The 14610-nt window shown below is 40.6% G+C and overlaps 1 protein-coding gene and 1 long non-coding RNA gene across 2 annotated transcripts in view; one reads left to right on the forward strand and one right to left on the reverse strand.

Moving 5' to 3' along the window:
- The window catches only part of septin8a (septin 8a), a 49140-nt gene that overhangs the window by 23781 nt on the left and 10749 nt on the right, over nt 1-14610 (reverse strand). The window contains 3 exon segments of the mRNA XM_034099301.2: nt 6259-6445; nt 10804-10999; nt 11182-11296. Of these exon segments, the coding sequence (XP_033955192.1) occupies nt 6259-6445; nt 10804-10999; nt 11182-11296 (498 nt within the window).
- Nucleotides 1298-2720, forward strand: LOC117458690 (uncharacterized). The gene is made up of 3 exons (XR_004553446.2): nt 1298-1388; nt 2337-2519; nt 2649-2720. It is a non-coding gene; the product is annotated as an uncharacterized lncRNA (long non-coding RNA).

The following is a 14610-nucleotide window of genomic DNA, read 5'->3' on the forward strand; positions in this document are numbered from 1 at the left end:
ACAACTTTCGGTCGCGCCAAAGTGCTGTACATGAATAAATCATTGTTTAATAAATCAGGTTTAAGATCATTGTGTTTGTATTGTGTTATAGGTATGCATAGTTTTCTATGCATTTTGAGGGTTTTGGGGGGTTTGACCCCTCAAACCCTAGGGGGCTGGCTCCCCCAAAAGAATTAAATAACATAACCCTAACAATAAAACCAAAAAAGTAACTAAATCCGCCAGAAACTAGAAAATCTTCACGCGCGCGGGGGACATGTGTCCCGTTTCTCCATTTCTGGAAGTTGGCAACCCTAGTTATAGATGTTCGCCTAGGGTGCCAGATCTGTGGAGGCGCTGCGCTGACAGCTATGGGAGGGAAACAAAATGTGTTGACCGTTGGTGCTCATCCTAATTTTCGGCCTTGATGCAACAACATTCATAATTAAGTAAATGTAACACCCTTTTCATCCCGGTTGCACTTTTCATTTCCCCTGTACGATTGGCACTGTAAGTGATGAAAATGGGGGGATGTTGGCTTATCTGGCACCCGCAGCTCACAGCCAAAGTGCGAGTGAGCGTGGGAGCGAGCGAGGGAGAAAGGGATGGCGCTGTTGTTATTAGCATCTGGTGCTAGCTGCTCTAACGGAAGAAGAAGATGTTTCTTCAATGATGTGGAGGGAGAGTCCTCTCCAGTCAGACTGAGGCTTTTAAATCCTCTCTAAAAACACACTTTTTCTCTCTGGCCTTTTAAAAGTGAGCAGAGCATGACATTTTTCATTTTGTATTTTAACTGTGTCTGCCTTTATATTTGTTGTTTTTAACTTAAATGCTACAAATTGCAATATGTTCCGTATATTTTTTATTCATGTACAGCACTTTGGCGCGACCGAAAGTTGTTTTAAAATGTGCTTTATAAATAAACTTGATTTGATGTCTACAGCTCAGTGAGGTAAAGGACTCTGAGTGTTTAGATAGTTCACTTTAGTCTAAGTTATCTCAGTGGGTCTCAAACGTTTTGATCACAATTTATGTAAACACATATTTCCAAGGCACTCCTTTATAATTATTGGGATAAAACAGGTTTGAAATCATTCCAATGTATACTATTGGCTAGTTGCACAAGATGGCGTCTATCAACTTCCGGCGGCTGGGTGTGCGGTTGTAAACTTCCGGTCTACAGTAGAGCGGTAGAGGGAAGAGCGATAGATAGCGTATAGATAGCGAGAGAGATAGCGTATAGATATTATAGAGGCACTATTTTACACTCGATGTCTCCAAGACCTACCGAAGGTTAACATCAGTGATGTACATCGGCTGGTACAAGCGGCAGGCTCAGCCCCGAGGAGCAAAAGAGAAAAGGGGTTCAAGATGTAGCTACATATCCAGCTACGTCGACAATTATGAAGGTAAGTGACAAACAAAGCTGTAGTTACTGGCTAACTTTCACAAATTGACAGTCTTGATACAGTGTAAAGCGTTTTGATGATGTACTATTACATTTTTTTGGATAACATGAATGATATCCAATTCCCCACAGTTTCAAACAAAGATCTACCTTCAGGGAGAGTGAGCGTCAGGGCTAGCTGTTACAGGTCCATGAGAAAGCATGAAAAACCTCACGATCTCAGAGTAGGGAGGAAAATAAAAAGTGTTAATCGGTTCAAAGCCTCAATCAGGTTCATGTTCTGGGGTTTTGATGTGGCTAGAGTAGGTAACCTGTGATTTAGGATTCAAATAAGCCCAGCTAGCTGACGTGTTGCAACAGATTACATACTAGTGACAATACATTTGCTCACATCAACTGGTAGCTAGCGATGTGTGTGTAGCATGAAGGGGCTACAGATTTATTTTTCGTTTTGTAACCCTCTCGTGTAAAATGATAAATTAAATACATTAGCTAAACCCAAACTTAGCTTTCATCAAAGATTCTTAATGAGAGGTTGAAAAGCGTCTCTGCTTTCATGGAAACCCCAGAAACTGGTTGTGACGGCTGCTGTTCTTTACTGAATAGTTAGTATAATCCATGTAGGGTCCAATTATTTGTATGGGCTAGTGTTAGTTAAGTGCTGCTTTTGTACCCTACATCTATGTTAAGCTGTTCAACATTCTACTAACACTATTTTATGTAGTTATAATATAAGATAATACATTGAGAGAGCTGAGACAGGCTATACAAGCGTATCTGTTTGAATGTCCTTAAATTACAGTATTCCAAACAGACTGACAACCTGACATGGTTTAGCCTTTTCCCACACCTACTACTTGCCTGATCAGCTTGCTCTCAGCTTTCTCATTTGTCTGTGTTGTATTGAAGCAGTGTCCTAAATGTAAAATGACTGACATTTTGTTTTAAGAACTGTTCACCTGTGGAGATTGCAGTGGCAAAGTGTTCCTGTGTAGCTGGAACAGCACTCTGCAACCACAATGTTGCACTGCTGTTCCAGACCGCACACTACTCCACACTCAACCTGGCTGCTGTACCCCCTGTCCTCAGCTGCACTGAAACAGAGCAGCGATGGCACAAGCCAAGAACCATGGTAAGTACAGTACGTGTTCACAACCAATCCACGGTGTAATGAGTATTTCCTTTGTGCCAAGAGCTGAGTTAGTATGTTGCATCAACGACCTTTTCAATTAATTTGACAATTCTTTTGTGTAATTAATAGGGTGTGAAACCAGGCAGAGTGAGTGACATGGTGTTCATTTCCACTAAGCCAAAGCAGTTTACAGTTGCTGACAGTGTAAGGTAATATCTATTGTCCTAAGTAATTGTATGTAGCCTGCTACAACTTTGTGATTGTTGTCTGAGTGTAAAATTGTTCTTAAAGTCCTAATTATCATATAAACATGTTCAAAGGAGTACACGTTACAAGGCCGTGCGGAGGGAGCTGCCAGACCCAGATGTCCTCAAAGTCAGCGAGGCATACGCACCACGAAAAAAATGGCTCACTACTCAACGACTAACACTCTTTCAGAGGATATGTTGGAAATGCACACATTATATATATTTTTTGCATCTACTTTCTGGATATTGTACATCTGTTCATCTGTTATATAAACTAGCATTACTTAAATATGCAGAGACTAATTGAAATGTTTAAATATGTATTTTTCCCCCCCGATATAACATCAACCTATGTTTTGTAAAAGTTTATTAAATTAATCTGTAAAATGTTATCATATTGTGGATTTATTAAATTATGTAATTTCCTTTGTTATTTATGTGTGCGTTTGTTTTGAGGATATAATTCATTAGTACCTAAACATAGTATGGTATAACTGCTTTTTGTAATGAAATACACAATTGGTTTGGGAGCAAGAAATCTTTTAATCGTTGTTGCCCAGGCTTGCCGAAATGAATGGAAACTTATCTCCCGATTATAACATTAAATTGTGTAACTTGCTGCTGTTAAATACCGTCAAACTATGTGCAATATATACTTTATATACATATGCCATCTTCAATAACCAATATATATACCGGGCTGCTAAATCCTAAGAACTGCGACAGGATTTGATTTGTAGATTTGATTTGTTTTTTTATCTTTTTTTTTAGCATATTGTTTATTATATTATAACTTAGTACTTTTTAACGCAATATATTCAACACTAAGCTGTCTGTGGCTCTTTCCTGCTTCAACGCTGCAAATGTCCCCTCTGTGGGACTAATAAAGGTATTCTGATAACGGGACGAATTTGTACAAAGGGGCACACAGCAATGTAGTGCCGACTTTCCTTTCAAAGTTGGACTGTTGCACTGTTGTAGCTTCAGTGGTTCTCAGGTTACAGTTACATAGCAGTGAATATAAACAGACTGATTAATATGAATATTACTGTAAACTAACCTGTGTAAAAGTTTCTTGAATAAATGTACTTTTTTTGGTGGAAGAAGCAATTTATAATTGTTTTACCCTGCCCCTCAACGAATCGGAATTGAGAACCGTTAACAACCGGAATCGAAAAGTAGAAATGTAAAATAAAAATTCAAATGATACCCAACCCTACATACGGATGAATGTGAAGATTTTACTTTGCTTTCACTCATTAGAGTAGAGCAGGTAAGCAACTTCACAACACCAATCCCATTTAGCTCATGTACCTGCTTTGCTGTGGTTCATATACTGGGATAAAGGTAATATATTTAGCTCAAGTACACTACCAAGTCTTTATTCAAAGCAAAGGGTTCAGAGAGTTGGTTGTGGTGCTTTGGACGGCAGGAGACAGTTGGCTACTGCAAGTGCTAGCTTTTGATCACTCTGTTGGCTGCTTAAGACAGAACAGAGGCTCAGTGGTCAGCGCTGCACCCTTATATGAAAATAACTGCTCAGTTTGGATCCTGGCCTTTTCTATGTGAAGTCCTCTCTGCTGAAGAGGATTCTGGTTCTTGGCTTCGGCCACTTGGTCCTCAGGTAAAACTTGGCAGTAAAAGTAGTCGGGATGGCTCAAATTGGAATAAAAGATGTCAAATGGATTCCACTATAACCGTCTTCAATAAATTGTAATAATACATCGACATTTGTGTTAAGTGAACGTAATTTAAACATAGTAAAATAATGAATTCCAAAAATGCGACAATTATTGAATCTGAAGCCCCCATTAAAACTTTAAACTGTCCCTTGCAAGGAGCAGTTTGCTGAATAATCCGGTCATTGTTTTGAAAAGTACCCGGAGATACTTGGCAGAGCTGCGTAGCCGTGCGCTGATAGTTGGCAGAGGTAAGTCGGCAGGTTTTGGTCACAGGCTGACCATCTGCTTTGCTCCCGATTCATTTTCACTGCCTCAACAGACAGGAGCAGGGCCAACTTCGTCATTCATGCAGCAGTGCTTTCCGAAACCTTAAGTGCTATGACAGGATGTACACGAGCATATACACATCCTTTAGTTCATAAAAGCCAATACAATTTAATAGAAATGACATTTTGTCTCTACGCTGATGCAGCTTTCTCAGGTTCAGTGCTTACAAATATCCAAGGAGTTAGTATGACCCTCCTAACCTTAGGTCGAGCGAGCACCTACAAGGTTGACACACAAATCTTCACTTTTGCCTTTTACCTGCCTATTTCCTTCAGGGCTTTGAAATGTTTGGATGTGCTTTTTTCTGCCTTAAATTCCACCAAGATTCAGGATCAAAAACCACTGAATAGTTTTAGCTTATATCACTGAGCCTTTTTCAAAAATATCTTAGGAAATCCAAAACGTCAAGAAATTGAATTTATAAATGTGTGTCATCAAGAAGAAAAATATGTATATTTCAATACCATACATTTATAGACATTATTTGCTTAAAATCTATCTCTACATATTAATTTCGTCTTGATTGATCATAAGTAGCAATAGTCGCAATGCCTTGCTATATTAGCTTAATCTTCAAAAGAAAACTTCTAATTAAACTGCTGACAAAGAAAAAGATTTTCCAGAAAATATAAATTATATAATCTTAACAATTACGGCTCCAATTTATACCTTAGAATTTGCCTGCTTGCCCATTTCTGTCACCGTCCTTCCCCCCCCATAACTAACTCTCCCCTCTCCCTTGCTTTCACGCTCTAACTGCTGCTCTGATGAGATTTGTTTCTAATTGAGGCCAAGCCAGTGATTTGGTATCCACTGAGCTGCACTCATCGGACAATGGCAAAACATGGATCTACCAATCAATAATTTGTGAGGGAAACTTGCACACGAGCAATAAAAAAAAGTAACAAATTGATGTGTGTTTTGTCTTTTTGTGTGTGATATGGACCTTGAGTCTGGAATAAAGATTGGAAATGTGGCTCTGAATGTAAATCTTGACTTCTGTACAGCTGACCCGTAAACTGGAATTTGGTCAAACACAAACTCAGTAATGACAATTATTTACACTGTAGATTACTGAATTGTGTTTAATCATATATAAATTGATATTATATAAATTGAAATTAAGAAAGTGGAATTGACCTTTCTTTCACAGCCACATTTTCAACCTTTTCACTTGGACACATGCAGCTGCTCAAACATGCAGGCTTTTAGGTGTGAAACCCCATATACTGTAGGGCAGGTCTTGAAATCCTGTACGTCAAAAGGGAAGCTTGCACATTCACTCGCTACATTTTTCTTTTAGCTTTCTTAATCTTTTGGGACACACAGAGGCCCCACCACAACAAAACAGATCAGGGATATGCACACCGGCCTCAGTGAAAGCGAGGTCAGATTACAGCAACACTGTTGGTTATTCACAGACACTGGGAAAAGCATTTTGCCAAAGGGGAAAACCACCTTTTGTGCTTGTGTGTCAGTTACCTTGCTGTCCAATTTTTTCATAGTGACGAGGTCCAGGGACTTGAGGGAGTGTCCTGTTGGGGCGATGAAATATAGGCAGATGTGGATCCTGGTGTCGTGGTAGTTAAACAGCGAGCGTTTGATCTTCAGCTCTTCCTGCAGATAGTTTTCAAACTGAGTGTCGATGTAGTCAACGATGGGCTTGTAACTGTGGGGAGAGCCAAGGAAGAACTATAAGGATTTTTATTTGTGGTTAAAAGCATAAATATTTGGCTTCCAATTCATTTGTAATATTGTGAAATGAAATATGGACTTGTCACGAAGGAAATTAAAAGCGATAGTTGTGTTTTCATGCGAGCTGATTCTACGCCAAGATTTCGGCTTATAGCTGTACAGCTTACTGCTGCATGAAACGTGTTCTCGGCTTGGTAGTTTGGTCACAAAAGTCACGAAACATCCCGTCCTCTCTTAGTGAGCATTTGTAGCATGTGTCACCAGTAAATCACATAGATAGACATGTACAATGTGAAAACATCAGAGGTTTCTAGTATTTGAGGTTTGAATTCTGAGAGTCAATGTTTCATCAACAATATCAGAGCAACGTGAATTTTGATATTATATAAATTGAAATGACTGCTAGACAGGACTAACTCTGAACCAATACTGTAAGAAATTTGATTATTGTTTTAGGACTTGAGAGCTGATTTGTCTTCATCACCAATATCAGAAATCCCTTACCTTGCAGAGACATACACTGAACAAAAATATAAATGCAACACTTTTGTTTTTGCTCCCATTTTTTCATGAGATGAACTCAAAGATCTAAAACATTTTCTATATACACAAAATAACCATTTCTCTCAAATATTGTTCACAAATCTGAAAAAATCTGTGATAGTGAGCACTTCTCCTTTGCCGCGATAATCCATCCCACCTCACAGGTGTGGCATATCAAGATGCTGATTAGACAGCATGATTATTGCACAGGTGTGCCTTAGGCTGGCCACAATAAAAGGCCACTCTGAAACGTGCAGTTTTGCTTTATTGGGGGGGTCTGGGGGGGTCCGAAAACCAGTCAGTATCTGGTGTGACCACCATTTGCCTCACGCAGTGCAACACATCTCCTTCGCATAGAGTTGATCAGGTTGTTGATTGTGGCCTGTGGAATGTTGGTCCACTCCTCTTCAATGGCTGTGCGAAGTTGCTGGATATTGGCAGGAACTGGAACACGCTGTCGTATACGCCGATCCAGAGCATCCCAAACATGCTCAATGGGTGACATGTCCGGTGAGTATGCTGGCCATGCAAGAACTGGGATGTTTTCAGCCTCCAGGAATTGTGTACAGATACTTGCAACATGGGGCCGTGCATTATCATGCTGCAACATGAGATGATGGTCGTGGATGAATGGCACAACAATGGGCCTCAGGATCTCGTCACGGTATCTCTGTGCATTCACAATGCCATCAATAAAATGCAGCTGTGTTCGTCGTCCATAACATACGCCTGCCCATACCATAACCCCACCACCACCATGGGCCACTCGATTCACAACATTGACATCAGAAAAACGCTCACCGCCACACACGCCATCTGCCCTGAACAGTGAAAACCGGGATTCATCCGTGAAGAGAACACCTCTCCAACGTGCCAGACGCCATCGAATGTGAGCATTTGCCCACTCAAGTCGGTTACGACGACGAACCGGAGTCAGGTCGAGACCCCGATGAGGACGAAGAGCATGCAGATGAGCTTCCCTGAGACGGTTTCTGACAGTTTGTGCAGAAATTCTTTGGTTATGCAAACCGATTGTTGCAGCAGCTGTCCGAGTGGCTGGTCTCAGACGATCTTGGAGGTGAACATGCTGGATGTGGAGATCCTGGGCTGGTGTGGTTACACGTAGTCTGCGGTTGTGAGGCCGGTTGGATGTACTGCCAAATTCTCTGAAACGCCTTTGGAGACGGCTTATGGTAGAGAAATGAACATTCGGGGCAACAGCTCTGGTGGACATTCCTGCTGTCAGCATGCCAATTGCACGCTCCCTCAAAACTTGCAACATCTGTGGCATTGTGCTGTGATAAAACTGAACATTTTAGAGTGGCCTTTTATTGTGGCCAGCCTAAGGCACACCTGTGCAATAATCATGCTCTCTAATCAGCATCTTGATATGCCACACCTGTGAGGTGGGATGGATTATCTCGGCAAAGGAGAAGTGCTCACTATCACAGATTTTTTCAGATTTGTGAACAATATTTGAGAGAAATGATTATTTTGTGTATATAGAAAATGTTTTAGATCTTTGAGTTCATCTCATGAAAAATGGGAGCAAAAACAAAAGTGTTGCATTTATATTTTTGTTCAGTGTATGTGAAAACATTAGTCCTAACATAACATAAAGACGTTGCCTCTATAGTAGCTAATGCTATTAGTTGCCTTGCGGTATACATCACGTAGCCTGGTAGTGCCTTTTATTCTGAAAGTTTTTCTTACTGGAGTTATTATCAGGTTAAATGTCAGTCCTTTCTCATAACCCTTTTCCAAAATGATATCTTATCTTTGTTAATGCAGCAGTACCGTTTGTCTCTGGAAGCTATTTTTAATGTCTTTCAACCCGGGCACCAGTCTGATAATGTCAGATGAGACCGTTTGGAGAAAATGTGTGCTGCATTCACAGCAAGTTTGTTTTGAGCAGTTTATTTCAGTCTGCAGCTTTAACTCATTTAGCTCAGAGAGATGAGAATGACAACATTAGACCACATACTGTATTTAATAAACTGCATCACAGCTGCCACAAATGAAAGTCTCTTTGAATTGAGGTTGTGATGTACCATAGAGGCAAGTCTTAAAGTCATAGTTGAGTTCTCACAAAATCACTTTGGCCTTACATATTATGCTGTTGAAGACTACATGATTTAATGTGCTGGGTTTGAATCATTTCCTGTACAAAGCTAACAGCGCATAATATAGATTGCATTGATGCTGGTTTCAGGCATGGCGCAAAAACTTGAGTGACCTCTATTTTTGTAAAAATGTGCACTGGTTTTGAGATTAGATGTCAGAAAAATAAGAATTGATAAACCCCCAGCTCCCACATCTTAGCATTTTTATGACTTTTTGTAAGATTGATTTCATAAATTATAATACCCATGAAGATGTATTTTTTAGATTAATGATTTCAATGCCTTTTAAGACTTTTAAAGCATCCAAAAGACTGAAGTTTGAAGAAAAGTGGAGCAACCTACAAGAAACAAGCCCAAAATGCAAAGTTTCACGAGTATAATAAAGGCAGATCTTTGCATTTGTCAGCCAGATTTCTTTGTGTGCTGGTGACTCATTTCCTTTATAATAGCTGTCTAATGCTAATAAATTCTTTTTTTTTTTATAAATCTTTTTATTGGCTTTTTGACAGACATCACAATGGCAATACAGTAGGTACGCATGTATAGAAGACGGTCTGTAGGAAAATGCTAATAAATTCTTAACAGGAAGTCTTCCCACATTTTACAGCTCAGAGTGAGACATAAGTCCAAACAATATACTCTATATCCTCAGCCAGCAGCATGTTTACAGTCATCTGTCCTCTTCCTTCACATCTATCTTCAATCTTCTCTGAGGAATGCACCAACTCTGACCTTTTGAGGCTCTCTCAGTGAGCATGTACAGTCCGCTGCAGGCTCTGTCCTTCAGCATGTTGGTTTATACGGCCTACAGAAAAGCCGCTATCAAAGGGCGTGAGAGTGCTGCTCGCTGGCTAGGTCACAATAAGAACAGTCCATTCCACAGCTGCATGTTTAAGAAAAAGCCATTTCCTCTTTATTGCTCTCCCAGCTCGTATTCTGTTCTATAGAGAACTCTCAAAACCTGGACTGATATAAGTTTGGGTCTGTTTCTCTCATTAGTATCACAAGCCAACATGGACCTAGTTTCGGCAAAACTATGCAATGTAATCTTGAAAGCTGAAATGAGGGTTTGCATTGGGATTGACAGGGAAATTAGTACCAGATGAATGGGTGTTGACAAATGGGACAAAACTGTTATAACAACTTTCCTCATGCTTAAATGGCACTGTCTTTGTGCAGTAACTGTTTCTCTTATACACATTGTCGTCTTAATTCTGCAACAGATTGACTCAAAGTAAGGACGGTTTCGGTTTGATCTGAAGTTGGTTAGTATTCATATAAGAGTATGGCTTTATACTAGTTTACATTTGGTATGAAAGTATTTCATAAATAAATTGATTCAGAAGCTTTTCAATGTTTTACAGAAGTCTTGTACCTAAATATAACTTCGAGGAACTTGAGTATTTCCATTTTACGCTAATTTATATACTACTGTACATAATTTCAAATATTTTGACTTTTTACTCCTACAGTCATCAGACCGCTGTTAAACAGAAACAATTGTTTAACAATGCTTAAGCTATCATGCAGCAGGTAAACATGTAGGAGCAGCTTCACACTAAAATATATCGCTGAAATGCTGTTAAAAATAAAAATGCCATCATGGCATCTAGGCTTCATAATGCAACTATCCTCACATCATTGATAATCATTGTACCATCCTCACCTGTCCTCTTTGTTGATCTGATCACCGAAGCCGACGGTGTCAACAATCGTCAGTTTGAGGTGGACGTTGCTTTCTAGCAGGTCGTATGTTCGCGGCCGCAGATACACGCCATTCTGGTAATGGCTCGCCTCTTCGTTCTCGAACATGGTATTAAACAGCGTGTTCATTAGCGTTGATTTGCCGATGCCAGTCTCCCCTGTGGGTGGGAGGAAGTAGAGAGAGATGAGAGAGAAAGAGAGGGTTTAGTCCCTTAAGTCACATAGAAGTAACTCATCAGCTTTCAACAAGGATTCCTTGAATTGCTAATTATTAACAGTATTTACTAATCTAACTCATTATGTTACACACATTGGTCACATGCTGTTGTTTGATACTCACCTACACACAGGATGTTAAAGCAAAATCCCTGTGTGACCGATTTACTGACCAACTGGTCAGGGAGGCTGTCAAATCCAACATGTCCGCCCAAGTTAAGGCTACGCTTCTCTTCATTCTGAAAGACACAAACAAAACATTAAAAGATTGCTCTGGTTGAATGGGAGGAAAACACACATGGGGAAGACATTAGTTGGAGTTAGGAAGAGCTGAAACTGAAGAATTCACATTCCTATGCAAATGAAAGACCTTGCGTGAGTACATTCGGCAGATGTAAAACTCATCGTCTAACATTATGAGATGGGGAATGCAGTGAGGATGAGCTTTATGAATAATCCTTCACAAGCATGTTGAGCGAAAGATATATTTCCACCCAGAGGAAAGATGCACTTTATAAGCGTGCTGAGAAATAAACTCAGTTATACATGTTACTTATGAAGTTGCAAGGTGTAAGTTTAGCAGCCGTTTTGAATAATCACAACACAAACATTTAGAAGCTTCTCTTTACCATTGACACAGCACTGATGGGTCAAACACAGCCACATAGTATAAGCAATGTGAATATAGATATACAACCAGCCATCTATTTTAGCCCCTGTATCATCATGTTTTCCAATACATTCAAATCGAGCAAAACAAGCTGCACCATATAACATGTGAACAACACAACAAAAGATCACCAATCATTATTGTGTTTTTTTGCTGCACAACCACACTAAAATCAATCTGCATTTAGGAGAGTGCTGCATACTGGAACTAAAAGCACAGCGTTCACAGATATACAACCAACCTAAGACCGAGAGAGAAAACGATTGGGTCGTAAGCGTTTTCCCCTTTGATCTCCCCTATCCCACCCATCTAAAGGAGAGACCATTAGTGACAACAAGAGAGTGGAGCTGCAGAGGAGCAGACAGACAGCACCTTGAGATGAATGGGGCCACCGAGCTGCTCTGGCTCAGCCACGAAGGACTGCATATTTGAAGGGTGATGTCACCGAGCACAGGCAGCGAGCGGAGCACAACTGTACTAAACTGAGAGGGGGAGGCAGGCGCCGCATATATAGTAGTATAGGGATGGGAACGATTAATCGAATATTCGAAATTATTCAGGTATTCGAATATGAGTTATTAATTATTTTTATTTTTTTTGGGAGGGATGCCTCAGTTGATTACATATTATCAAATTGAATAATTCAATGTATACGACAGTACCATAGCTAAATGTGTTCGGTGACGTCTAAAAGTGTGTTTTGCTCCGCTCACCGGCCCCTCACAGCGGGCAGAGCTGCAGGTGCTGATCTCTCTCTCTCTCTCTCGCGTCCGGTTATACTTCACTCACGTTTATGTCCAAATCCATCAGATCTAGCTAGTTCTAGCCAATGATATGGCTGCTGCCCCTCCCTACACGCAGATCACGCAGACTCAAACCTCATCTTATGCCCAAATGTGGCGCAAATGCGCTCCGCAGCCGGTGTGAGGTTACGGTGCTAACAGTTCATGAGCGTGCTCCCCTGACCCCTGTCAACACTCACGACACATGAGTGGCCAGCCTAAACAACAATAAGCGCTGCTTGGCAACCGTGTGTGGCGGCAAAGTACATAGACATTTTGACTGGAGAGATTTAGTTTTGTCATAGTCCGGTAATTGTTTACACTCTAAGAAGAGTCCTACACAACAGACATGGCGTCAAAAAGGAGTAATGTGTGGAAATATTTCGACCAGGTTAGTGAGTGCGGTGTAGAGGTCAAACTATGCCAAATTAAACTTATATATACATACATGCTATACCTTGCTATACCCGCAGCCTCCGTTCCAGCTGAGAGGGTCTTCTCTACAGCTGGGCTGATTGTGAATCCTGCACATGAAAGCTGTAGGCCTATAGCTGTCAAACTGTGATCACCAGTTCAATACATTTGACAAATTCGACTTGGTTTCTATAGTTATTTGGGGAAAAGCTCAAACATGACCTGAAATTCTCCTCTGAGTCATCCTCTCTCCTGCTGTCTCTTTATCCCCTCCTCAGATTCCCTCTTGCCTTCTGGCCTCCATTCCCACCTGATTTGAGTCTGACTTGTGTTTGCAGCCTCAGTGAGCCTCCCCCTGACAGACAGCAGTAACCTGACAGACAGGGACACACACTGCTACAGTGTATGTGTATGTGTATGTGTATGTGTATGTGTATGTGTATGTGTATGTGTATGTGTGTGTGTGTGTGTGTGTGTGTGTGTGTGTGTGTGTGTGTGTGTGTGTGTGTGTGTGTGTGTGTGTGTGTGTGTGTGTGTGTGTGTGTGTGTGTGTGTGTGTGTGTGTGTGTGTGTGTGTGTGTGTGTGTGTGTGTGTGAATATATGGGGGGGAAAGAGGGGCTTAACACCATTGGAATAATCTGACATGAGCTGAGCAATAGTGAGCTGAAGCATGCTGTAAATTCATTACATTACAGTAACATAACAAATCCATAGAAGCTTAAACACGTATTATACATCAAATCAAGCTGAGGAAATGTGTTTTATGGCAATTCCGGTAGCAGCATAGCCAGTCAAAAACATTTTTTGAATGAAATCTAGCTACTAGTTCCCTTTTTTGTCTCAATGCATTTTTTGTGAGTCGCTTCGAACAAAACCACCGAAATGAATGTGATGTTTGTGGCCTTTACAAGGATAAGGAGGAGAGCCTTATTGTTTGTTAATCATTGTTAACTCAGAGCTTGTCAAGCTGCATTATTGCTTCCCTATGTGGTGTTCAGTTGGATGAATGAAGCTTGTAGAGTTATTGGATAGATTGCTCAAGGGGGAGGTTGTGAACTCTGGTATCAGGCCTAGAAGGAAACCGATGCAATGACCCTCTGGACTCCTGAGTTGAGTTTAAAATTCAACAATTTATATTACGCATGCCCATTTTCCATCAACACTATGGTAGACTATGGTAGCTGCCTGACTTCACACAGACTCTTGCTTAAGGGCAGCTTGATAAACTTTTTTTGTGTGAGTGGGAATTTTCTTCTTTTTTTTTTTTAACCACAAGTCTGGACTTTTAAACTTCCATTCACACAGGCTTACTTCTATGAAATTACTGTGCCTTCAATACATTGTCCTTACATGAGACCTTATAAACATGGGTTCTGTGGTAATTGCTGCAAATTTACAAAACCACATTGGTGAAACTATCACATTTAGAAAAATAACAAAGCTTCTGACTCATGATATAATTTCTAGGTTGACCTCCACACTGAAGCAGACAGAGCTGTCAGTAGCACATTATCTGTGTGTGAGTGTGTGTATTAATCGCAGCAGGCAGATGGGTTTGTGACTGAAGGCTACAGAAAGAGCAGGCAGACCAGACCAGCAGTGTTATCTTTAAGGATCAGAGGGAAAAGAAGTGCAGACGTGGACAGAAACTCCCCAAGACGTGACCTGACTGAATATGTGAGGGTG

This window comes from Pseudochaenichthys georgianus, chromosome 14 (assembly GCF_902827115.2).
Source record: "Pseudochaenichthys georgianus chromosome 14, fPseGeo1.2, whole genome shotgun sequence".
Classification (NCBI taxonomy): domain Eukaryota; kingdom Metazoa; phylum Chordata; class Actinopteri; order Perciformes; family Channichthyidae; genus Pseudochaenichthys; species Pseudochaenichthys georgianus.